Source organism: Triturus cristatus, chromosome 9, assembly GCF_964204655.1.
Source record: "Triturus cristatus chromosome 9, aTriCri1.1, whole genome shotgun sequence".
NCBI classification, from domain to species: domain Eukaryota; kingdom Metazoa; phylum Chordata; class Amphibia; order Caudata; family Salamandridae; genus Triturus; species Triturus cristatus.
This window is the reverse complement of record NC_140592.1, coordinates 677,083,975-677,111,555: the sequence shown is the minus strand read 5'-3', so window position 1 is coordinate 677,111,555 and position 27,581 is coordinate 677,083,975. Positions and strand designations below refer to the sequence as shown.

Sequence of the window (27,581 nt, the reverse complement as noted above, 5' to 3'; positions counted from 1 at the left end):
ATTGCAAGCTGTGGAGTGGACAAGAAAGCCCCCCAAAACCTGAAAGTAGGCGTCGCACTAGTAAATCATTATGAACCTCTTAAATTGCTATAGTGTCTTCTCCATAACCTGCCACCAATTGATTGTTTAGAGAACTTTAAATTATGTTTTCAACAAGTGCCAATAATAGCATGTTCCCTGCCTGTGTTTCTAAAGTAGTTTTAAAATGTCAGTCAACCAGGAAACAGTGGCTAGATTTGTGTGTAGTGTCCTGCTTTTCTTCTGGATTAGATGGCCACTCCACTTGATGTATGAAAGCATGCTGCTCAGGAAGGTAACCCCTCTTATTAGCAACAGTTAATCATTGCCTCTTTTGCTGACATGGGGAGACAGACAGCAAGGATGACTCTGGCTAAAATGCTTTGATGAAGAAGCATTTTTTCCTGCTTGTGGAGTTATGCATGTTGGTGGTACATTTGAGTTATGTTCCATCTTGCTGAGAGGTTACTGATGAACTTTTCGACTCCACAGGTGCTCAACAAGAAAGCAGCCAAAGCCCGTCAAAAGGCGGTAAAGCGAGAACAGCATTCTGGGACCCGAGACGTCCACTCTATCCAGGAACTGTATCCTTCTCCAACTGTTGTCATGCTTTTAGTTGACAAAGCTCCATGTTAGTTGTGTATTTGTTGGAGCACTGCTATCAGCATTTGCTTTCTTTGTTTAGAAATGGCATCCTTGTGTTATGTCCGTTAAGCATTTTACTGCAAACTCAAATTTTGTTACTTTGTTATAAATTCAGATATTACCATTACTGAGTGCTATGTGGTGTTCTGGTTACTGTTGTTGGGGAGTAGAAAAGCAACAACCAGGCCCAATAATGGCTGTTTCTTTGATCATGAGTAACTTTACCACGTGCTGTCCTCAATAAAAACGAATCCTTAAGTGTTTCGTTACTGCACTGTTTGTTGTTCATCCTGTGTTGGATTTGGGTATGTTTTTATCCGCATAAAGAAGTCTTGCTTCTGTGTTGTGGCTATACCAGCCAACTCACACGGTGCCACAGTGTGACACACGATATCGGCTCCCATCACCTGGTCACCCGGTGAGGAGCTGATATCTTACTGTGGCAGAGAAAGCGAGCTGAAAAGCACTATAAATAGTGGTTTTCCAGCTCTTTTTCAAGAGAACTGCCGATGTCCATTAAGGGGTGTGAGTATAGCCTTAAAGCCCTGCCCACTCTCCGCCCATATTTGTCATTGGCTTGTGTCAATGTCCTTCGTAAATGCTGGTTTCTGATTCGTTATTAGGCTTGTTAGTCCCTCCTTAGTACCGCCTTGTCTTCGTTTGTAACCTCCCATGAGGACTGGCCCTTTTACTTCTGATGTTACATGGTATGTCTTATTTAGTCTGCAAGCACTATTTTCTTTGAGTTTCTCCTACTGCAGGAACGACACGCTTTCCTGTAACATTCAGTGCGCCATGCGGGCTTTCACTTTTCAAGCAGTCTGGGACAATGGCGGACACTTATTTGAAATGAGATAGGTCTCGCATTTACAAGAGTTTGAGCTATTAACATTGTAAATGACAATGCCTTTTATTTATGTGTTAATTATACAAACGGATAAATAAAAGGCATTGTCATTTACAATGCCAATAGCTTAAACTCCCCCAAATGCGAGACCTATTGCATTGCAAATGTTTCTTTTTGATCTTTTTTGGTAGGAGGAGGCTTGGGGCCGGTGGGGTTCAAACGTGCCTCCTATTCACTTATCGGCACGAGGCCCCGCCCCCTCACACTGTGAGATTGTTCTTCAAGTTGTCAGGTATGTTGTAGGTGTGTGGAAATGACGATTCTCCGATTAACATGACAAGAGAATCAGGATTTCATTAAAGACACGGAGGCTAACATTATGCATAACCTTTTAATTGCCACTCCAGACAGCAGCCCCTTTAAAGAACTTTACTAAAGCAATCCAAACTAGAACCACAAAATCCATAAATGTCCACAGCGTAGAACACTCATCCTCTTTTAAATGTGAATCTGTAAACACAACTTCTTCTCCTGCTGCATTCCTTAATACGAGTCAGTCTCTGATCTTTACGATTGATCTTCTGAAATAAAAAATACCACGATTGCTTAATAAATTCGAACTCCAAACTTGTATTTTGAACATAACATCCTAAAAATAACTTTAACAACAAAGTTAACTTCTCCCCTCTTCAAACATATAAATTTTTTTTTAAAACAAATGAAATTCATCACTCCAAACAAGGGAGCGGAGGGAGGGATAATTAAATGTCTAACGAAATCCTGATTCTTTTGTCATGTTAATCTGAGAATCGTCATTTCATTACAAGACCGGAGGCTAACATTATGCATGTTTAACCCCTTCCATGCTCATGACGGAACGGTTCCGTCATGAGCATCGGTTGAGCTGTGCTCATGACGGAACCGTTCCGTCATGGCCCCGCCCGCGCTCGAACCCTTCAGCACCGCGGGGGAATCCGCGCAGCGATGAAGGGGTTAAAGCCTCTTAAAACTGCCTCAGACATATGTTCCACTGGTCTGAAGTAATGCTTTGCAAACGTGCCCACATTTGACCAATCTGCCGCTTTTAAAATACTCTCCAAATTACCTCCAAACAAACAACTTTTTCTCGCCATAGCTCCTCTGATAGAATGCACTTTGAACGTATTCATATTCACACCAGCTTTAACCCATCTCAAAATTGTTGCCGTACTTACCACCCCTAATGGTTTCACAAAAGAAATTAGAAGCTGATGAACACCCTCACTCCTACTCTACATTCATACTCCTTTAGACACTCCACCACACATAATTTCTTACACTCATCAAATCTAGGATAAAAAACTGAAGAAGACCTAGTCTTCATCCTTTTAAAAATCTCAAAGAACACACCATCCGGACAAAAATGCCTGTTTGTAACCTCTAAAGTTTTAACATCAGACACTCTTCTACACGAAACTAAACACAAAAGAGTCGCTAACTTAATGTAATATTCTTTTTACTTAAAAATCTATTCATATGCCAATTGACAAATAACTTTAGAATCAAATTTACGTCCCACAAAACATCATATCTGGTCTTGGGAGGTCTCTTCAACCTCATACTTTTCAACACTCTACACACCAAAATATTACATCCTACATATATACCCCCACCAACGCATGTCCTGCTGAAACTGCTGACCTGTAACAATTTACAGTTCTATAACTCAATCCTCTATTAAACTGTTCCACCACAAAATTAACTACCTCCACTACAGGAGCCTCCACGGGATCCAAACTCTGTTTCAGGTACCAACAAACCCAGAACTTCCAGGCTCCTCTATACCTTTTCCTAGTTCCTGGTGCCCAATTTTCCTCTGAGATCTGCAGCTTCCTGCGAAAGTCCCTCGACTGAACTGGATCTCTTGATATCTTCCAAACAAGAAGGTCCAAGGCACCGCTCTGAACTAAAGGATGGACCTCTCCTAACTTGTTTACCAGCAAATCCTCCTCTGCCCTTATTAACAAGGGAACCTCGCAACCTAACTCCATCGCTGATGGGAACCACTCAACTCCACCTGGTCCCCATACGATAATCCTGCTCTCAAAGCCTCTGCTTTCACTCTTTACAATGCCCGATAATGTAAAGGAGCCGAAAATACCGCTTGGATTGAAGATAACCGACCCAGAATCCTCGCTAAATCTCTCAAAGTTATCGACATTCTTCGTAGAACTCTCAAAACGTCCTTTTTTATCATTTTCACCTTCTTGTCCGGTAATTTCAAAACTTCTCTTACTGTATCTATTGAGAAACCCAGAAATTCCAAATTCTGTCCTGGAATAAAAACAGACTTTGTCTGATTTATCAAAAAACCCAAGCTTCCCAAAACATCCATCACAAAACCTAGTTGCCTCTTCAATTTCTCCGCATCCTGTGACATCAATAAAATATCGTTCAAATAAACAATCATTCAAAAACCTCTTTCTCTGAAAAAAGCCACTACTACACGCATCAGCTTCGTGAAGCACCAAGGTGCCGAGGACAGCCCAAAAGGAAGACATAGGAACTGATATAATGTCCCTTTCCACCTGAACTGTAGATACTTCTGACTATTTTCTCCCATAGGTACCGTGAAGTAAGCATCCTTTAAGTCTAACTTCACCAACCAATCTTTTAATTGCAACATATCCCTTAGGTGAATCCCTTCCATCTTGAAATGTCTGTAAACCAATGACTGATTTAGACTTATCAAATTTATTACCTGTCTCCATCCCTTTTCCTTTTTTTCTACCATGAATAATGTGCTTGCAAAACCTCTTTGATGCTCCTCCACCAAACATATTGCACCCTTCTTCAACATTTCTTTCACTTCCAAATCTGCTACCTCTTCCTGATCTTTTGATAAAACCAAAGCCCTTGGTTCTGCAATCTGCACTTGAAGATCCACAAACTCTATTTCGAAACCTTGAACTACTTTTAAAACCCAAGGATCTTTTGTGATCTTTTTCCAATTCCCCTGAAACAAACGTAAATGACCTCCTACTTTTTCTTGGGAAGAACCAGAAATAATCTGCATACTCACCTTGAGCGTTTGGTCCCGGTTGACTTCTTCGTCTTCCTCCTCTTGATCTAGGGAATCTCCCTCTCTGAGGGGAAAAAACTTGAGGAACCTTGAAATCCCCTTTCTGTTCCTCTGTACAAAACATTATACTGGGACCTCTGAAATCTTCTGCCGGCATACAGTCCCCGTCTTACCGGCCCTGCCAAAAACACCTCCAAATACTTTCCTCTTATTACTCTGAGCTCTATCTAGAGCAGTGAAGGTCAATACGTGCTTCCCTAAGCTCTTTACAAAACCTTCTCCAAACAATAATCCTTTTGGATCTTCACAAGCCTCTTTGTTAGCTATATCATCCAATTTAGGACTGATCTTTAGCAACACTGACTTCCTTCTCTCAGCTAACAGTCCAGAATTTGCGTTTCTCAAGAAAACCATGGCTCTTTGACTCTATCCACGTAACAATTTTACGTCAACCTGCTCACCATTAATATGAGCCTCTTCCGCCCTATCCATTATTTTTACCAGCGGAGCCAAAATATCGAATAAACGGTCCTGCATCTGTTTTAACGATCGTTCAAGACCTTTACGCGGATCCTTTCCCAATTTAAATAAATAGGAAATCAAATCTGGATCCAAACTAGGCGTGTAGCAGACCTTACTATCAATCTGAGGCCTAGAGCATTCTGCTCTTAAAACACCCCTAACTTCTCATTCCAATGGTTTCCCAATCCAATGCTTAATAAATTTCGTCACGTGGTCTAATGGCCACCAGTCAGCACTTCTAGGATTTCTAATATCATATGGACTAAACATCTCCTCACCCAGAGGATCCTTGATCACACTTCTAGAGGTTGAGGGTTGATCATCTCTTAAATCATCATTCAGATCATCTTCGTGATCCATATCAAAAACATACTTGTCGTATGCTTTCTCACTCCTTTCCGCACTTCTCTCATCTATCTCCATATTGCACTCATCATCTGAGTAATCCTGTGTGTCGCAAGGGACACCTTTCTTTTTTGTACCGCCAAGGACACCACTCCTTTTCTTGGAATTAAATCCTTCTTTCACCCTCTTATCCAAATGTTTTGCTTTTCTCACACTCTTAACTGGTCTCCTATTCTCATTATCATCTTCTGAAAAAGACCAAAAATCTTCTTCAGATCTAGCCTCCTTCCTTTTAGAATCTATTACAATCTCAACAACTTCTCTAATTGAAGACTTCACTTCACTCTGAATTAAACGCCTTAGACTCTCCTCACTCACTCTTCCCTCGACAGTCTGATGGTTAACACTCCCTTCCTCAGCTGCCATATTTCTAGTCTCCCAAAATAAAGATCAATTTTTTAATAAAACTCCCCTCAAATAAATATACACACACCTCAATGCCTCGCCAAAAAATGTCTGTTAGAAAAGCTGTTCCTTTCTAAATCGAACACTTTTTTTAAAATTAAGCTACTCGTGAACACTAAGCCATGAAACAAGCTTTTTTTTTTTTTTACACAATAACTTTCCCAATCCAACATGGCTGCCGTACTCGCGCGAGACTACGGCGGCCAATAACAACTTAACTCCGATGGTGTGACCTAAACGTCACAGCATCAGAAACCTTGCTAGAACGAGACCGTAAAAAACGGCCTCCTGCCTCGAGCTGATGCACGCGAGTCCACAAACAAACACGGTAAGCGTTCACGCTAATAACCTATGCGCGTGAGTCCACAAACAAACACGGTAAGCGCTCGCGCTAATAACAACCTCTGCTCACCTGTCGTCTCGAGCCAGCCACACCAGCACGATTGTAAATCCCGTTAATACTTTTAGCCTTAAATTCACTCTAAGAAATACACTCAACCTCAATCTATTTAAAATCCAGTCATTTCCTGACAAAATTCATGCTATGAAATAAAAGTATTCTAAACCCCAACATATGTAACGACCAAATACATGAACAAATCAATCATACTGCTTCTAAAAATTAAAAGCTTACATTCAAACCTTTCACTTCAAACAAAATTACATTTCAAATACATATTAAATAGATATTTAAGAAGACACTTATCTTTTACTGGAGCAGCATTTAAAAGAGGATGAGTGTTCTACGCTGTGCACTTTTATGGATTTTGTGGTTCTATTTTGGATTGTTTTAGTGAAGTTCTTTAAAGGGGGTGCTGCCTGGAGTGGCAATTAAAAGGTTATGCATAATGTTAACCGCCGGTCTTGTAATGAAAGCTAAAGGATAGCTAGAGACCAGAGAAAAGCTTGGTTGTTGCTTATCCGTCACTTAATTTGTTTCTCTGCATTCAACAGCAGTTACCCACTGTTGCTGTCTACGACTATATTCAGCGCTATTCACTGTTCATTCTTCTAAAGGGCACAAAAAGCCAAATTGAAATGTGCTGCAGTTTTTTTTATAAATGTGTGATCTTGTGGACATATGGGCAGATGCAACCTGTGAGCTATAACCAGTTTCAAGATTAAATGCCAACTTTGTAGTTGCATGCTATGATTAAGGTATTATTTTGTAGGAAACCTTAGCATAAGTGCTCTGACTTTTGTTTTCCTTAAATTACACCTTTAGTATAGAAGTAGAAGTGGCTGAAGAGGATCTACTGGATTCTTACGGGACCCCAGCAAAAGTGAGCATGGCATTTGTTCGTTTACTTTCTTTGTACTGCAGCTTAAATAATTAGGGAATATTAAAGAGAAAGTCTACACTGATTTATTTTTTAATTCTTTAAGATGTACCCCACCCAATAGTGGTGTAAAGTGTGTTTCTGCCTCAGTTTATTCATAATAGAATGTTAATGTCAAGTGGTAAGCCATTAACCCTAGTTAGGCATACAAGTTGCTTTTCCTGATTTATAATTGAAGCACATAATGTGAAGTGCACATAATGTGAACTGCGACAGTGTCCCAGGCAAACTCTGCACCAAGACTTGGTACTGCAAATTACCCCATATTTCAATACTGGTTAGAAAGCAGCTTGGGTTTGGTTACTCACAAAACACAGCAGAATAGAAACAGATAAAAAGGCCTGCTCAAGAAGACTGTAGACCGTTCCAATGACTGTTGTTTGAATGGCAACTTACGTTACCATAAAATATATTAATGCAACCATGTATAAATATAACTGATATAGTTTTCTTTAATGTTCCCTTTGGAGATGATCGTACAGCCACAATGAAAACAAATTCTGTTGAAGCCATCCCAAGGGTGGATTATACAACACAATGACCGTCAACAGTCAACGTAAATGTCCCCTTTTTATGTTTAGCTGGAATTTGATATTTTTCCATACTCCTTCACACAAAGTAAATTGACAACTCACTGCACATTGACTTTACCAGTTGAGATTGCTTGCACTGCTCATGCTCTTACATTCTAGGCCTCAAACACAAACTGATTTGTAACATACAAGGCACTGGACTCGAGTGAGTGCACTGTCCCCATGATCAGCGCAAACGCAAACTAACCTCCTAATTAAGTGATGAACCCAGAATTGCAGGATTTTGAGCCTCCACCGCAACTTGAACATAGTTCCCCAGTTCCAACCTAGTTCCCCAGTTAAAACGTTGGCAGCTCTGAACGTAATGCCACATCCTCTCTCATTGTTAACTGGTGCACTCACGCTTTGCTTTTCATTGCTTAGAACTGTGAACTGGAGATTTTGTTTTTCCTCACTTCTTGGTGTTTAATTCTGGTGAGTGCAAACAGTGAGCGGTTGTGAAGATTTGGGTGTATTATATGTATCTATGTAATATATGTGTATTATAATGTATGGTTGTGCGACCTTACTGTGTAGTATATTTGCAAAAACTGTCTTGGGTCCAGTCAGGATCGTTTGTAAAACCTTAAGCTCAACCCTGGGTAGCTATAGCTTCTTGCAGCAAGGTTTAAGCAAAGGAACTAGTACAAAGCATTTAACAGTACCAAACAATGAAATAGGAAAGCCGCACGATCTGAAAGAAATCCAACACCAATTTATAAAAATAGAATATATTTTTATGAATTTTAAAGTCCAAGATGAGCTGAAACCGGAGGGTTTTGCAGATACAGATTTTTAAAGAGAACTTAAATCTCAGTTTAATCGCAAACACACATTGACAACCATAAAGTTTGGAAACTTTAGAAAAGTTTGTACGAGTTGAGTTTGATTACTTACACCAGCTTGTGTGACCAAATCCAAAAGTGAGAAGGTACGGGGGGGCAATAAGGAGTATTTGAACAGTTACCTGGCCCCCATAGCATTTTCTAGTTCAGTTCCAAACTGAACTTCAATGGAGTGGTCTTGATGCTGAGGATGCAGGAGATGGAAGTTGCTCACAGATTCTCTGGGTGCAGTGCAGTTAACATGATGACCTTTGCTGTTATTCCTCGGTACACGGGTCAGGTGGGTGACTTTGGTCATAGCAGTAGGTCAGCTGCCGCAGGGCTACAGGTCTCCATCCACAGCGATCCCAGCAATATCCTTTGGTGGAGGTTGATGACCAGTCTGGACTCCGACGACACTCCAGGGTCCGGCTGACTCGAATGCAACTTTTTGCCATCAGGGATTGGTCTCCTGAGGTGCCCAGCAGCAGTCAGCAGAGATTCTTTTGGAGTGGCTATTGACTTGCCAACTTTGGCTACTTCAGCTTTCTTGACCCTGGTGCTGGTTCCAGGGAATCAGCCGACTGACCCTTGGAGTCACTTCTTTGGTTTGGGACTGGGGAGTAACCTTTCCCCAAGCTAGGAGCAAAAGGGACAGGCCACTATTCGCTAGCCATGGTGCGGCAGGTGCAATCCAGCAGACTGTGCAGTCTTTCCTTGCTAAGTCCAGGGGTTAGCAGTGTTGTCCTTCCTTGGTCCACTTTACAGTTTTGGCGTGATCTGAGGTTCAGGGTGCCTAGAGTGCTATATTTATTTCCAAAGACTTCCCTAAGGGAATGATGCAGTCACTAGCCAATAATCTTGATAATGAATGTCCAACTGTGTGTGGCATCTAGCAATCCCAGAGTGCACTATTCTGACTCTCAAGATGTTGAGGCCCTCACCCGGATTTTAGGAGCCTGGAAGCCTACCCTAGTGGTGTGGATACCTGTGGGCTACACCCCTGCTCAGGAAAACGGTTTGGACACTGGTCTCCCACCTCTGTTTGTCGCTATCCTGCCTTTCTATCTGAACAAAGGGCAGTCTCTCAAGAATGTGATCCCTATTTCCCCACCAAAGGCATCTTCACCTTTGAAGCTTGCCTTTTAGTCTAGCGCCTTGGGTGGCTTTCTGCAAATGGGAGGTCACACCTCGCCCTGTAGCAGGCTGCTATTGTTCCTAAGCTTGGAGTCGTTTACACAACTTCCCAGGAGGGTAGAAAGCTGTCTCGTGGCTAGTGACAGTGTGATGCCCCTGGACAAACTGGGTCACAAAGTGGCAACTTTCTAATAGTATATTTAAATATATATTTAGTAACAACAAGAGCACCCAAAAAGGTCAACTAGGGACCTTGGGAGTTAAGTGATTATAAACAACAATTGTCCCTAGTCATATGAGGAATAGGGTTAGTAATAAATAAGGACCCGAATCAGTACTTATCAAGAGAGAGACTTATCCAGCCGGACAGAGGTCATGAATTTTACTAATGTACAAAAATAAGCAAAATTTAAGAAGGTAGATAAAGTGGGACACAAGCCTGCGTCCAGTACACACATTAGGTCATAGAAGCTTCTATGACCTAATGTGTGTACTGGACGCAGGCTTGTGTCCCACTTTATCTACCTTCTTAAATTTTGCTTATTTTTGTACATTAGTAAAATTCATGACCTCTGTCCGGCTGGATAAGTCTCTCTCTTGATAAGTACTGATTCGGGTCCTTATTTATTACTAACCCTATTCCTCATATGACTAGGGACAATTGTTGTTTATAATAACTTTCTAATAGTGGCATTAAATTTGAATTGAGCAAACACAAGGAGATGATGGACGGAGCACTGAAACTTTTCAGACACCCCCATTCACAGATCTGGGTTGAATCCATCATCGTTCTTTAGCTCACTTCGCCACCTTAGTTCAGACCCAGCCATATGCAAATCAGTCTTGACCCTGTATCTCATGGCAACAGTCCAGCCAGGTCTTCCCTGAATCGGAAACAAGCATCCTGAGACCGGTTTCGGGCTAACAGTCCGATTTGAATGTCTCTTGCCATTCGAAATTTGATGAGAAGCCATGCAGTCGGCACACATAGAGCCCATTCAGAGGCTTGTCCTGACATGCCCCAGTTTTCCCAACCCATCATCGACCACATAGCATATAGAAGCCTTCAATGTGGCCATCCTGCAAATTTTCAAGATGCAGTAGACTTGCTGTAGAATGCATTTGGGCTCCATGGCACCTCAGGGTCTAGCTCTGCTACAACTTGGCCCTAGGGCTGGACAGTTTTATTTCACTGGGCAATTTACCCTGTGGGATGGAGCAGCTGTAAGCTGTTTTTTATGGCACAGGGCTGCTCCTAGTGTCTGTCACTTTCCCCAGCTCCCAGAGGTTAATTGCAGCATGATGAGGAGGCTTCAAGAGAACGAGAGAGACCACCGGGGAAGGTGAAGAGAAAGCAATCAGAGAGGGAGAAGAGAGAAAGAGAGGGAAGAAGGAAAGAGTGAGAGAATGGATGGACAGAGAGATTGTGCAAGGTGTTGAGAGGAGTGGGGCTTGTTTAGGCATTTTTGCTAAGGCTGCTTTGGAGCCCCAGTTCTGACTTACCTCCTCCGCGCCAATATCTTAAATTTACTCTTCCCGAAGGTCCATCTTAGTCCCTTCCGTGCCCCTACCAAGTTTGATGCCGCCCGTGCCAGATCTGATTTCCAATACGGATACTCGTAGCCAACATCGGTCCACTCCAGGCCTATGTCATGCAATAAGATAACCAAAGCACAACCTGCTATAATAGCTAGAAGCTGGAGCCCCTGTTTAGCTGCAATTTGGAGATCGTCCAAAGACATCATACCCTTCTGTAGAGTGACAGTGAGGAGACAGACACCTCAACTCCCATCATTACACCATTGCAGGGCTATTTTTGTTACTGCAAAATGTGAATGGGTTGGATCCCTCTCCAGAAACAGTGTTGCAATCCCCACCTACCCCACCACCAGAAATGAAAACACTTCTTTTTCAGATAAGTCCTTGACTTTAAACTTCTCTTTCTATAAACAAAATCCAGTCTATTGACTGAAATTCATCAGACAGGGCCAGCCGCTAAAGAACCACTGTTGCCCTTCAATGAATTACTTAAGGACATTTTGACGGCCACTTGGATGAAGCTATGTCTATTCCTTCCAGTCAGTCGACCTATGATTAGGTGACAGCAGCCCTAGGAGCGTAACGTAGGCCCCTGCGGTGCAGGGGGCACTCACCCCTTTAGTGGGCTCCTACCCTTCATGGGCCCCTATTGACACCAATACCAATGAATATCTGTGAGATATGGACGACTCAGGAGCCGCTCATCACATTCGGCAGGTGGGCTCTAGCATTTTGCGCTACACCACTGACCAGCATCTGATGATCCAGCATTCTTCAGCCAGCAACCAACTCCTGTCAGGCTTGTGATTCAAGAGTAAACCAGTAAACTTAACCTGAATGGTTTTCCTCTGCTACTCTGACAAGGAATCCAAGTGTGTTGACATATTTTGGAAGAAGTTATTATTCTTTGCTAGTCTAGCCTTACAATTGATAAATGCTGTCTGTCTTGTGAACTGATATACACATACAATTTGTAGGACATGGCCAGTGAGACCTTGCAGAATACCTAGGGCATTGTTTGCCCAGCCCATCCAACATGGGCAGGATGTTGTGAAGTACGTATTACGTGCTTGGCAGTATGCATGAACGTGTGCAACAACCTTTTTTAGGGGATTTCTAAGCATCTCTGATAGACCTACCCTTTGATGGCTCTAGACTCTGGGCAGAAAGCCAACTCTGTGCTGGAGAGGTTTAAAGACAGCCGTATCACAACCCATTCCCTACGGTTGCTCTTGTTAGACTGCCAATTCCATCAGCAATATTGTGTGTCCAGACATATTTCACTTAATGTTAGGCATTTAAATGAATGATTGTGTACTCTCTTAATATATTTTCTCCTGTTATGAACGCGCTCGGGTAGAAAAGTTCCATCAGCTCTGTGGTACTCTATGGAGCTGGCTGAAGCCAAACGTCAATGGAAAGCCCTAGAAAGACTTTGCAGGGAGAATTATAAACCATCTGCACAATGTAGTTATATGAATGAGATTGAGCCTTCCCAAACAGCCTTTTGTAAGTACTTTCTATGCCCCCTTCTGGAAGCGATTTCCCCAGGGAAGACTTTAAAATTGTAAAAAAATACTGTTCTGCCTCCTTTTCCCTGTCCGGTGGTCCCACGTTTGGAAGATCTCTCCGAGTCCTCATTGCTGTACTATGTGGACAATATTTTGAAAATTCACTAGACTTTAGATGCTACTGTTTTGTAATGTTTTGATCCTTTAGTTAGTCTTATTCAGACCCTGGACTGTTATCTCAAAAATCACCCCACCTTCCCAGTCAACTATTATCCACCATCTCCAGTTTATTAAATCTGGGTCCCTGCATGACCCTTGCCCAGCTCATAGTTTTATGAAAGTGATTGATATCATCAGTCCTGTGCTCTAGTCCTTGTTCAACTCCTTGGCTGCAGACTGCCTACCTTGTCAGTGAAAAGAAGCAATGATGGTTCCTCTCTTGAAAACATCCCTGCTGGCTTCTATCACTCCTTTCTTTACTGTCGTAAGATTCTTGAATAGGAAATTAATAAGCAGTTTAAGAGAACAATATCCTCTGTCAGCTCAGGCAGGTTTTTGTCGATTTCACTGCACACAAGTTATCCTTGTGGCCGTATTGGATAACGTTGAAATGCTGCTTGACAAAGGAGGAAGCGTGGCTCTGATACGGTTAGATCTGCTTGCCACATTCAACATGTTCTCCCATCATAGTCTTCTGAATCCTCTTTATTCTGTAGGAATATGTGGGACTGTGCTTGCCTGGCTCGTATACTTTCTTAAGCATCATTCCCAATCCAGTTTTCCTCTATCCTTTTTGCTCTTCCTCTAAATCTCTTGTCTGTTGCGTTCCCCAGGAACCTTCTTGAGCCCCATGCGTTTCACTATTTAATTGTACTTCTTGGGTGATCCAATGTGCAGTTTGGCTTTTCTCCAAAATCATGCAAATAATACGGATTGTCTAATTCAGGATAGTCTTTGGGGATCTCTGAAAGTTTTATGGCAGCCTTTCAGCTGTGGCCATCTAGATGAGGGCATGTGTACTCTGGTTAAATGACGATAAAATGGAGGTGTCACTCTTTGATGGGTCTCCTTCTTTGTGGTCTCCTCTTTTGTCGTTCAGAACTGTCCACTTTGCCCTACGATTATGAAACAAATGCAGTGGGTGTTATTTTTGACGACCCTTTCTGTTTTAGGGCAAATTAAATATGTGTCGTCCTTATGTTCTTTATGTTTCTTGATACTTTACAAAATCATCTTTTACTGTCCATAGAATGTAGCAAATCTGTAGTTCAGGGTACCATTTTGTCTTCCATTGACTGGCAATTCATGAATTCAGATTATTCTAGATCTTGCAGCTTTGCTCCTTCTGGAACTTCTGTCTCGGTACCTTAATTGTAAATACACTACAGCTCTTCATTGGCTGCTGATGACTAAAAGATCTTTTTTTTAATTCCTGTGCATATGCCACTGAGCGCTTCACAATGCTGGCCCTGTTTTTACATGCCCTAGAGTGACCTGCTGTGCTCCTAGGCGTAATCTTCATTCAGCTAATATCCCTAAAAGTTGACAAGCTTTTCAGGGAGGGCACGCTGTCTCTAATCTAGCTCCTAAATACTGAAATGCAACTCCTCTCAATCTGCCTCTTGAAACGATCTCTTTTTTCCAAAAAGTTCTTAATACTGGGCTATTTCATTGACTTGCACTCTATTTAACTCTTAAGTCTCTCTAGCTAGTCTAGTGCATGCCAGAACGCTCAGTATTGAGTAGCTGTTGCTCTTAAAAAAATAATTTCATCCATACAACAAACATATTACGATTGTTTGCAGCTTACGATTTCAGAGAGCTTTAGGTTTCCAGGCTTCATGTGTTGGAGCTGTTCTCCATGCTTATCTCAGAATTAGACTTCTCCATCTTTATCATGCAGAGAAATGGGATCAAATAATAAACAATCAGGACATCTTTCCTTAGGTGCATCAGTATTCCTCTAACCAAGCACTGGTTATTACAACCCACAGATTTATTACAAAGTCACCCTTTCAGCTAACCATAGACCCTAGAATTTGATTACAAAGAAATGTATTCTAGTTTGATTATATTGTGTAGAGTTGAGATCTGGGGGAACCACAGCACAGTTTTGTGTGTGTGTTTTAGACCTGGCATCTTTTGGCGTGATTTCCCCTGTCTTTTTGCTTCTGACCTCCTGCTTTTGACTGTATGCTGCATTTCGGTTTTGCTGGTTTTAGGACTCTGAGCACTCTACCACTGCAGACCAGTGGTAAAGTACAAGGGCTCCATATATAAAATGTATTGGTGATTGGTTTCTCCATGATTGGCCTATTTGATTTACTAGTAAGTCCCTAGTCAAGTGCACCAGGTGTGCTCAGGGCCTGTAAGTCAGATGCTGCTAGTAGGCGTACAGCACTGATTGTGTCTCCCACATGAGTAGCCTTGCAAACCTCTTTCAGGCCTGACACTGCGTTGTCTGTGAGTGCAGTTGCAAACTGCCATTTCGACCTGGCAAGTGCACCCGCTTGCCAGGCCCAAACCTTCTCTTTTATTACATGTAAGTCACCCCAAGGTAGGCCCAGGGAGCTTCATGGGCAGGGTGCAGTGTAAGTAAAAGGTAGGGCATGTACTGGTGTGTTATACATGTCCTAATAGTGAAATACTGCAAATTTGTTTTTTCACTATTGCAGGCCTATCTCTCCAGTAGGGTAACATGGGGATTGCCTTGAAATATCTTATAAGTGTAATTTCTCATTGGGAGCAGATAGATATTTGTTGTTTGGGGTCTTTGAACTCATAATTTAAAAATACATCTTTTGGTAAAGTTGCTGTTCAAATTGCATGTTTTGAAAATGCCACTTTTAGAAAGTGAGCATTTTATTCGCTTAACCATTCTGCGCCTCTGCCTGTCTGTAGAATACACGTCTGAGTTGGCTGACAGTTGAGCTCTTGTGCATTCACTCTAGGCAGTCACACAAAGGGAGCGGAGATCTGCCTTGAATATCTTGACAGGTCATCACCAGGATGATGGGCCATCCTGAGTTAGAGTGGTGGGAGGAGTGGTCAGCGACACCTGAGTAGTGCTAAGCCTGTCCTCACACAAAGCTGTCTCCAGCCCCCTATAGTGTGTCAGGAGCCAGGTCAGGGAAGGGCAGGGCCTTGTGCACTACAAAGAATTTACTTGAAGTTTGACTTCTTCAAAGACAGAAAGGGGTATAAGTATTGGACCTCTGACATCCCAAAATCAGAACACTTCTGGACTGGGGACATTCTGCTGGAAGAAGAGCTGGATGCTGTAGGAGAGACTGCCTCTCTGTTGCTTTGTTGTGCTGGCCCGCTGCTTTTGTCCTGGGAGTGAAAGGATTGGACTTTGCTTTCTAATTCCTACTTCCAAGGTTCTCCAAGGGTTTGGGCATGCCTGCTTCCTGTTAAGAAGTCTCAGGACCATCAAAGACTTCACCTGCCAGTGCCTGGGCTCTTCTGCTGAGAGTCCTGACTTTCCAAGTGGTACCAAATCCAGTTCCTGGGCCCTTGGAAGTAGAATCTGGTAATCTGAAGGAGAAAATCCACGTATACACTAACATTGCCTGTTTTCTTGCCGCTGCCTGCCCTGAAGCGTGGTTACCGATTGGTGCATCGACTGTGGCTTTCACAAAAGGTCCCAGCTCGCTGTCCCAGTGCGTCAGAAAAACTGCCGCAGCATGAGTCCCAAGCACAGTGTCATTGATGTACGTGACACCCGCTCTGACTCCGATGCAGCACCTGCTGCTCCTGCGGCTGTGAAGCAGCGCAAGCCTCGCCACTATCATGGCGAAGCAGCGCATCTGGATTTTTGACACATCATCCATGGGCACCGATTCTTCATAGACACTGCAGTAAGGAACTGACGCATCCACTCCCGATCCAGTAAGGAACCAACGTATCCCCTTCCCTACCAGTAAGGTACCGACATTTCGCCTCCCCTGCCTAGCAGTAAGGAACCGACGTTTCACCTTCCCTGTCAGTGTGGAACCGACGGATCACTTCCCCTGTGTAGTAAGTAACTGACTCATCTCTTTACTTTTCCGGCGCCTCATCTCCCCTGTGCCTTTTTCGTCTTTAATATTTGCACATCTCAGGTAATGTGTGCAAAAAGAAACGCATCCATTGATTTCGATGGACTAAACTTGCTTAATGTTTGAAAAGTAATATTTTGAGTTGTGTATGTTGCATTTTTGTCATTTTGGTCTTGTTTTATTCAGATGAATATTGGCTGTGTGTGTACAAATCATTTACACATTGTCCCTGAGATAAGACAGACTGCTTGTGCCAAGCTACCAAGAGAATGAGCAGGGGTTATCTTAGTTGTAAGACTCCCTTACCCTGACTAGAGTGAGGCACCATACTTGGACAGGGTGCAACCCACTGTCAACTAGAGATCCAGTTTCTAACAATATGAGAGAGATATCTCTTTGTGTGAGAGATTTCTCTTCAGGTGTGGGTGTACAGCTCGCTCCTGCACATACTCCTTCATGAAGAAAGGTTCACAAGACTGAGCTGTCAGCACTTAACTTGATTCATGGGCCAGAATCAGAATTCCAGAAGTGATGTCCATATAGATCAGCTGGATTGAGCTGTTGCCCACCAATGCATTCATCCCGAACGACTTTCAGAAATCTATGAAGTGGAGTATTGGCAACAGTAGATGGTTACATTAAAGAGACCAACCACACATATGGTCATGTGTGCCATTTCCTTGGCCTGCTTTGTATTTGTGTAGAGGATATTTCTTTCTGGGACATGAATACTTGGGAATGGATGGTGTTGAAGGTCATATGAGGGCCGGTGCTAGTAAAGCTGTGTTGGGCATGTCTAGATTCTTTGAGTTCTTCCTGCACCTTGTGGAGTTAAAGGTCATGGCTTGCTTGACTGAAACATCTAAAAAATGCTCTTGTAGGGCTGGTGTGATTTATGTTCTGGTATCTCATTATTCATGTTCCCTGATTGGCTTTCTGTGAGGCTGTTCTAAGAGATGGTGGCAGCATTCCTTTGGTGGGGTTTCAGTGGTGATGTTCTGAAGCTTGTGTTAAGATTCTGAAGGCTGGTGGTGGTGTGGTTTAGTTTTGTGTCTTAGGAGATTGCTTATGATTCTGTCAGCTGCCACTGGTACTGGTGATGCTCTGGGGGTTGCAGAGGTGCTGCTGACGTCCCTGTGTATTCTATTGGCAGTGGATAAAAAGCTGTGTAATATTGCTGATGGTAATGTTGGCAGTGTCTGTTAGACTGGTGGTGGTGTTGAAGGGAAGTCTCTGGGGTACTGTTAGTGCTGGTGGCTTGCATGCTCTCGCATGTAGATGCAACAACAATAACTCAGTTCCTGACTGGTGTTAACATTGCCTCAGGGAATCGCACACATTGGATGGCTTTGACAATGACGTGAGTGCTTACAGGTTTAAAGGATGGTGATGATGCCCTGAGCATTCACTCATTTGGCGATGAGTTCTCAATTATGTTTGATTTTGGCCTACATTTTAGGGTTCTCAGAAACGGACCCTCAGCACGCCTGAGAACCCCCAGTCTAAGAGGATCTCTGCTATTGCCCGAAGTCCACATCTGCTGTTGTCACCCTCCAGCTTTTCACCCAGGTATGTAGCACAATGGAAAGACAACTCCACGTATGTTTCTGAGAAGATTCATGCATTGTTTGTTCAAGATTGGAGCTCTGTAAAGCGTTAGAGTAAGGCATTTCTGCCTAATGAATGTACTCCATGATATTTCTTGTTCATGCATGCTAATGTTAGTTTTGTGGTGTTACTCCAGGAAAACACCATGCAGTCTGAGATGCCTATGCTGTAACCTGAAAAATTAGTATTCAACTTAAGGATTGTAAAATACAGAACCATAAACTGCATACTAGTGGGTATATAAAACATTTTGTTGGGGGCACATTTTTCTTTCAAAGTACAAATCAGTTGCCTAAACAGACTGTCTCTGCCTTTAACAACCTGATTTTGTTCTTGTTCGAGCAACCATAAGAAATAAGTTGAGTAGTTCCACAAAAGAGTGTTTCTCAAATCAAAAGGTCTAGCATCTATAGTCTTAGTGTGCATGATTTCAATCTTTGTGCTGTAATCAACACATAATTGATAGTTAAAATAATCAACAGTTGAAGATCAATAGCCAAAACCGAATACCCAAAATCTACAGCTGGGCCATTTTATTCTAAAGAAAGAATGATTCTGTATCTTTCTTTCTTATTATACCTTTATTACAGCTGTGCCCAATATACATATTCTCCCTTCATCTTAAGAACTCCAAAGTCAAGTTTATGAAACTTTTAAATGTTAATTTACACAAATTGTCATCTGCCAGAAAGTACGTCACAGTGCAGGTTTTCCCAAACATATCCACTGTAGAGGTATGTCCAACTGGAAGTGTCGAACCGCTACTGGCATTCAGTGGTGTTAGTTACAGTGCAAAATGACGTCATGGGCTTCAGAGGTGGTGGTCATATTAGGGGCCGACTCTTCGAGTTGGATGCCAGTTCAAATTGAATACCATTTTAATGTTTCATACCCTACTGTTGGCAAATTACTGGAGACATTACATATTGCATTGTATTCTAATTGCATTTGTATAGCCTTTACTTCCTATGACAAGGTGTTGAAGTGCTTTACGCCAGGCAGCACTCTACTCTGGAACCCAATGTAAGTGATTAATCCAATGGTTATGGTAATTAGTTATTCAAATTAGTTTTATGCTCTCTAGCAAACCATTCCATGCATTCACTCCAGGTTCTTTGAGGTTTATTGAATTAATATCATTTAGAACATTAGTGTGCAGATGATTGGTGCGTTTGATAGATGAGCTAGAGGACATTCAATATTGTGAGGTTGCAGGGGTATAACAAACAAACAAGGTTGAGATCTTTGAAATGAGTTGTGGGCAAATTGAAGAAATGCATTAATAGAGATTAAGGCAAACATGCATGTGACTTAGACTAGGCTGTGCTCAGATTATTCGTGCAGGGCATGAAAAGTGAGGAGAGGATATTTGAAAGAAAAAAGGAGAGGCTACAATCAGAAGTTTCAAGTAAAGGTCAGCTTACATATTGTGCATAGCTGCAGTAAGCATATTGTTGGAAAGCACTATATAGAGGCATTCTTTCTTTAGCAGTGTTTTCCAAACTGTGGGTCGCGAGCAGATTTTTGGCGGGTTGCAAAAATCCAAGCAATAAGTAAAGTTGCCTTTAAATTCTGTATATATCTTATCAAATTTGCAGCGCCCCAAATACAGAAGTCAAATGTCAGGCTATGTCTTGTGCTGCCTATTTTTTTTTTTTAACATTGGACTGGTGTTTACAAACTCTTCTCACTGCAGTCAGAGAAAGATAAGTAAAGTGAATTATGTGAGAATCTTACTGGGGTACATGAAGTGTGAAAGGGAACTAATTTGTTCATAACATAGCAAAATGTAAATACCTGTAAATCAACTGTACACATTCAGCAGTTAGGAAAGCAATTTTTGTTGTTGTTATTTTGAAGTGTGATGGAAATCAAGATTTTAATAGGATCAGAACAAATCAAGACACTTTACTTGGTGATGAACATATAATTAATATTCACTTAAACCCAATTTCCACACACTATCATTTGTGTGCAGTATAGTTTTATCAGTAAAACCGTATGTCTGTGCAAATGTAGTGACCAGGTCAATGGAAGATGTGGTCTGTAAACGAAAATGCACTACCAAACGATGCTTTCGTTAGATTAAAAAAAAAAATGCCTGCCTTATATCCATTAAAGTTAGGTGGGTCGCAAAAGTTTGTCGTACTAAAAAGTGGGTCATGGTTCTAAAAGGTTTGGCAGCATTGCTTTAGGGTAAGCTCCCTGTTATGAGTCAGCTGTTTTGATAGTAAAACACGTGTCACAGTAGACATTGCCTTCTTAATTGTTTCTGTTTGACGCTTAACAGTTAAATATTTAATCAATCACTTTTGTTGATCACAATAAAAAAAAATGAAATTATATCATTGTTGACTTCAAATGCTAGAACCTTTCGTCTGAAGTAAATCTTTGTTACTAATGATCTTGAGGCAGTACGGTGCTAATGATATTTTTTATGAGTGACCCAATAAAAATTGTATATTGTGAAAGACATCTTAGTTAATAAATTAGTTAGTACTTTGAAATAAGAATGGTGCTGCTCATTTTTATTTTTTAAAATAGAGATGCAATAGAAAGGTATGTAGTGAGTAGGTTTAAGCTCTGTTCTGCATTAGCCTATTGCAGATCCATAAGTACCTTGTTCCATGTTAATGTAGGTGTTTTTGCTCTTGATGCCTTTCCTTATATGTAATCCCTTGTTTATCCATTGATGCTATCAACAGTTCTGTATGTTTTTTGTACTAAAAGTATATTCATAGCTATATTCACAGATGGTTGATATGTCACTTTTTCTACTCTCAGTGTTTTTTATATGGTGTCTGTCACAAACGCTCTACCGAGGAATCTCACTTATTTGGGATTGAGCTAGTCTTTGTTCGATAATCCTATCCACTCCAGGATACCTAGGGCCATGCTTCGAGCCATACAGAGTCATCTGTTGGTGCATTATTATTATATCACAAATGAGGCCTAGCCAGACCTATGTACAGAAAAGCTGTCCCTTCTCTCTTCTTCCTCTCTATCTATCAATTAGATTATTTATAGAAATTTTTGGTTGTTTCCCCAATCGTACTTTGCTGTTCAAAATCAATGCAGCCTACATTTCTTAATTGTTACAATGGAAGTTATTTGTGCAAAAGGTACCAACATTTTCTTCCTCTGATGCTTTTTGTCCTAGCTGGATTTCAAACACTGAGATTCGTATTTCCCAGTGTAGTTATGCTAATTCCTTTCTGGAATTTTTTTAGCATAGTCCTTGATGTAATGGTGTTTCACACAGTTTATCTAGTAAGGTACATATAGACTTTTGAAGCCCAGAAGATCATGCTTATCTAAGGCACTTCCCGGTGGTGTCGGTAGATTGGTAATCTCCTGAGAATAAAGATATGACACAGGGATTACTGTTTTTATCAGGTAGTCAGTAAACTAAGCAGGATACAGTCAGTCTTCTTCTGAAAATGTTGGATCCTTTCTCACTCCAATTCACGTTCTTCTATTCTCTTGCAGTGCTACCCCCTCTCAGAAGTATGGCACACGTGGAAGTCGAGGTGAGGTGGTCACCTCATTTGGAGCAGTACATGGTACCTCATGGAGTGGGAGTGGTGGCCAAAGCGCCAAAGTGAAGCTCTCCGGCCCTGATGAGGAGTTACTCACAAAAAGCTACAAATTCATGTTCCAGAAACTTCTAGATATCCGGGAAGGTAATTGGTGTTAGTAGAAAAGTGTTCAGATTAGCTGAAGAACAAGAGACAAACATTATTCGGGCATTTAACATTATTGACTCTATTTTGGGATCCCACTTTATGACATGAGCCATCTTGTCTCCTAGTTCTTGGAGCACTATACGGATGCAAGTCTTAGACAGTGGGTATATTGAAGATGACCTGCACCCCAGCTGTACAGCTGACCATTAGTCATGGATTGACCTTGTCTGAATAGTGTTTTCCCCATATCTCAGGACCGTCTTCACTGAATAGTCCAGGGCATGAACAGTAGGGTGAAGCCCACTTCACCTATAAGGCCAAGCACAGTACTTGACTAGAAGAGAGATGGGATTTGCATGGATTTATGTTATGTTATGTTAAGATAGCTTGTAAAGTGCACAGCTGCCCCAGCAACGGGGCGTCCCAGCGCTAAGGAAAATAGGACCTAAACAACGAGTATTCCTCCTGAAAAAAGACAGGAAGGGCCAGGTGGATCAAAGGCGGGAAACTTAGTGCGGAAACAAATGGGTCTTTAACACTTTTTGGAAAGTCAAATAATTGTCCATGCTCCGGATATGAGACGGAAGATCATTCCAGAGCTTGGCAGCCAGAACGCAGAACGAGCGACCACCAGCACGGGCCCTCTTTACATGTGGTATAGAAACCAAATATTTGCCAGAAGAGCGCAAATGGCGCAAGGGAGTGTAAAACGAAAGCAGGCCAGATATTTTATCAGAGGTGGGAGATTTCAGGATCTTAAACGCAAAACGGAGATTTAAACTCCACCCGCCTCTCCACTGGCAGCCAGTGTAACCGCCGAATGGTACTAGAGGTGGGGCAGCGACTGGGCATGGCAAGAAGCGTTCTGGCGGCGACATTCTGGACCCGCTGGAGTCTTGAAATCTCAGTTTTATTAACCCCAAGATAAAGCACATTGGCGTAGTCCAGTCTAGATAGAAAAGAAGCCTGCACAATGGTCTGCCGGATGGAAGGGTCAAAGAAACCCAGCATGGGTCTGAGACTGCGCAGAATGCCAAGACATGTCACCGCCACCCTCTTAGTTTGAGTTTGGAAGCTCAACGCGGAGTCAACCCAAACACCCAGATTTTGCACCACCTTTTTTGGAGTAGCGGGGGTTCCAGGGAGGAGGGCCACCAATGCCCGCTCCACAGCTCATGATCCTTCCCAACCAACAGGACCTCGGTCTTGCTGGCGTTGAGCTGTAGGCAATTGGCGGTCAGCCACTCTGCTACATCTCCCAAACCACTTTGAAACTTGGCCGCATCATATTGGCAGTCGTTGGAGAGGATGACTACAAGTTGAGTGTCATCTGCGTATGATGCAATCGTCTACCCTCTCCTTTTAGCTAGTAAGGCCAGCGGCTGAACATACAAGTTAAAAAATGTAGGGCTTAGCGCAGAGCTCTGTGGTACCCCCTGTTTGATGGAATACATCCTAGATGAAAAGGGGGGAGCCGACACTTGGAAAAACCTATCTGAGAGGAAAGAGGTAAGCCAGGTCAGGGCAGCGCCCGCGATGCCGGCCTCCTTCAGTCTATGGATCAGGATCTGATGCGAGACCGTACCGAAAGCGGCACTGAGGTCCAATAGGATCACTGCCGAGGACTGCCCCTCATCCAAGGCTGCTCTCAGATGTTCAGATACGGCTAGGAGGGCTGATTCAGTACTAAGACCGAAACAGAAGCCACACTGAGAGGAATCCAAGATGTGATTTTCCTCCAGGTAGTTAGATAGGATCAAGTTGACATGAGCTTCGGTAATTTTAGAAATCCAAGGCAACAAGGAGATGGGGCGAAAATTCTCCAATTTAGTTGGGTCTAGTGTGGGCTTTTTTAGGAGTGGCATGACAACAGCCTGCTTCCATGACCTAGGGACAATAGCCTTGGCCAGCGACAGGTTGATGACCTGGCCCAGCGGTGTAAGTAAGACCAATAATAATTGCTTCAGATGTTCCGGCTTCAGGGGGTCAGTAGGGAAACCGGATTTGACCTTCCTGCAGAGTGTAATAAGTACTTCTTCAGTAATGGGTGGTGAAGATCTCCTGGACCGCTCACTCGATGTGGAGTGAGTGCAGTATCTGTTCATAATTCTTAAATACTGTATCTCACCAACTCTGGTAGTTTTTTTTCTTTTGATTTGTTTGGATGTGTGTGGCATCTCCATGGTGGAATGTGTTTGAATGTTCCTAAACATAGACTGTCCCTGAAATTTCATCCCACAATATATGTTTAAACAGGTTGCTATCTCAAGGCAACATTTCCTATATTCTTTAAAATTTCTAATTAGAATTGATACAAAGCTTTAATGAAGCAGCTGAGCTGAAGAGCACTTTTTAATTCTCCAGTGCAAAAGGAGAAAGAAACTGGGAATGTGAATCTTCTTTAATTTTAATAAATATTAGACTGTATATTTGTATGTCTGCCAACCCAGCTCACATGTCCTGTTTTATCGGTTCAGAGGGGTTAGGCACTTCCCTTGTTAAAAGGACCGTGCCTCTGCTGTACCTACAGTCTACTCTCCTCAGCCTGGCTGGAAATATTCGTTCAAGATGGGCAATTGTTAACAAATAGACAGGCATGAGAGCCTTATGCGCCTACTTCCATCTGCATGCTTGACACTATTCAGAAGTGGATAGGCAGGGAATCTACAAGTCCTAAAGGAATCCGGAGACCTTATGGTCTTTGTAACTTGGCTGAAACATGTAGGTTATAACTATTAATTAATGGAATTTATGCACCATTAAGGTGATAACATATCCTCACAACATATTTTAACATAGGCATCCTGAAAATAAAGAGAAATCTTTTGGGAATGCCCATAGCCATTTTTAAACAATAAGCTGGATACCTGCATTTATCCGGATACAACAAATTATATAGAGATGTCTAACCATGGTCCAACTAGTCATTCAAAATGTGGGAACAGTTGTCTTTAAGGGATCCAGATTGTCAATGGCAGCCAATCTGGTCCTAAGTTGAGTACACTCACACTGGTGACTCTAGACTACTAAGAATATATGTTTCTGTTGCACCACAAATGCAATTTGCGCCTACTTTCTTCAGATGTTAGAACTATTTTTTTTTCCAATTATTATCGTTAAGTATTTTGCAACAATCTCTGTCATTGTTAAAACATATCAAACTCATTCCTTTAAAGAGTTTTAGAATAGATTTGACATGTTTAACAGTTAATCATGTTCTATCAAAATGTTCATGATGTATAGGTTTGCTTTTTTTTGGTTCCAGTTCTAGCTTGTCTTGACTGTGAGCAACATAACACTGCATTTGCGGATTAAGAAAACTTTAACTTATTGAATGGGCTGAAAAAGTTGAGAGTATTTAAATAATACCGGTAAAACTCATGTGATATAACAAAATGGGGACAGTGTCTTAATAATGTTCATGTGAACTGTAAGACTTGTTTGCTAGGCATTCAGCTATGTCAAGCAAGTATCCTGGTCCCCCTTCCAGGGACAATATCTGCCATGGCACAATTAAGTCAAAATGCTATAACTTTCCTGCACATTTTTATAATGTATTGTGAAGAGAACAACTTAACATTAACACATATTCACAGTTACTGTAGGTGTTCTAAGTATAGGAAAGGGAGTAACTAGTGGAATCATATTAGGGTATTCACAGAAAACAACACTCTGCATAGAAAGTAGTAGTGGTTGATACTGACGTTTCTCCGATGTCCCAGGCTTGCTATTGTTTAGCCAAATATTTTGTCAGTAGTTACTGCCGTCCAAAAGTAAAGGTTTTACTCTGAGATGATTATGGGTTTGAGTCCAGGTGCAGTATGTCACCGGTAATAACACGCAATATAATTACTGGTATTTTTTTAAAGCATTCTACTGTATATACTCAAATAGGACAGTAAACTAGTTGAAATAGATGCTGTCAAGCATACCAGAGCTGTCTAATATATTCAGGAGCTGAGACCACAGAAGGACTGCTTTCCTGTGGGCGGGCTGTTGCACAATCCTTGAGGCCTTGAATATAATCTGAATCTCCTAAGTCCCCATTCAACGAGAGTTGGTAACTTTCATCTCTTAGCCCAAGGTTACCATGTTTCACTTTGTGCCAGTCATATCTGGCAACATGATTTAAATGACTGTTCGATCAGGAAAGCTCAGCGTGCTTTGCCCTTATCGCTGAGCTGTGGTGGGACAGCAGAGAGTACAGTTATGTTCCCCTATCTGAAATAATCATTATGGGTGGCCGGTTAGGTGGTTGCCACAGGTGTTCCACACTTGTTCGTCATTGGATCTCAATAACATAAACCTTGCCAGCCTCACTGTCAAGGTATGGGAAAGCCAGCAAACATTTAGGAGCCAGTATATTCCAAAACAGGCCATTCTGGTAGTGTTTTTCTTATGCCCTGATGTACTGTCCAATTCTGGTTGACTGCTTTGGTGCTCTGGCTGTCTAAAGGTCCCTGTAGATCAGAAGGAATTGGTAAGGCCCACTGGGCAAATCTTAGCCCAGTAGCTCATCGATCTCCAGCAATTATTGAAAATGTCTCTCACTTACAGGCTTTTGCCACCTTTTGTTAAGGAGGGCAAAGCGCCATGTGCTACTGAATATGAAACCAGGAAAAGGGCTACAACGGTGCCATAGAGTCAAATAATTTGGGATACCAGTAGCCTTTATGTCTCTCCAGACAACATCACAGCTCATTAGGACAGTGATGGATTCTCACCCACTGTCTGTTGGATTAGGCCGCGATTAAGGCTGGAAGGATGTATGAGTGAGGCGCTCCCCTTAATGGAATAGAAAGTCTCTTGAAAGGTACAGGCTTAACAGTACCACCAGGCATAACCACTCCTTTTGCTGGCCTATCCTGGTTGTCTGTCTTCGATCTGAACAGCTTGTCTGTTTTTCCCCCAAGAATTCTCTGCTGTTCTTTTCTTGTGCAGCTTCCTGCTTGGACTAGTTATCTGCTGGTCTGGTGTTTTACTTTGCAGGGGAAACTTATGGTTGTATTTTATGCTCTGGTACTGCAGGTAAAGACTGCAACCTACAGGCCTGCCCACAGCTGCAGGTGGTTGGGAACACCAAGCGCATTTTGAAATAGCCTTTTGTCCTGTGTCTGGCTAGCAGATTCAGATTCTTGAGCTTATAACTAAAGAATTGTTTTGTGTATACAATGCATGGATGACAAAAAAATTAAATGTATGTTGGCATAGTGTACAGATATTAGATTGTCCCTGGTGCATTCCATTGGAGGCAAATGGCTACACCCAACGGAACGAAAGCCCATTAGAGTATTTACTGAACTCAGTTTGTTCATACTTATTGGCGCAAGTGCCTTTACTAATCAAACATAACAATATGATAGAGAGGCCAACAATTTGCATGTACTACAAATACTATTCAGGGAAGATAGATTGTCTGTC

General features: G+C 42.1%; 1 protein-coding gene across 1 annotated transcript in view; it reads left to right on the top strand.

Annotated features, from left to right (window-relative positions):
- Nucleotides 1–27,581, top strand: part of POLA2 (DNA polymerase alpha 2, accessory subunit) — a 284,968-nt gene that overhangs the window by 42,808 nt on the left and 214,579 nt on the right. The window contains exons 3-6 of the mRNA XM_085625754.1: nt 511–602; nt 7,129–7,186; nt 18,326–18,435; nt 21,964–22,157. Coding sequence (XP_085481880.1) covers nt 511–602; nt 7,129–7,186; nt 18,326–18,435; nt 21,964–22,157 — 454 coding nt within the window. The remainder of the gene's footprint in view (nt 1–510; nt 603–7,128; nt 7,187–18,325; nt 18,436–21,963; nt 22,158–27,581) is intronic.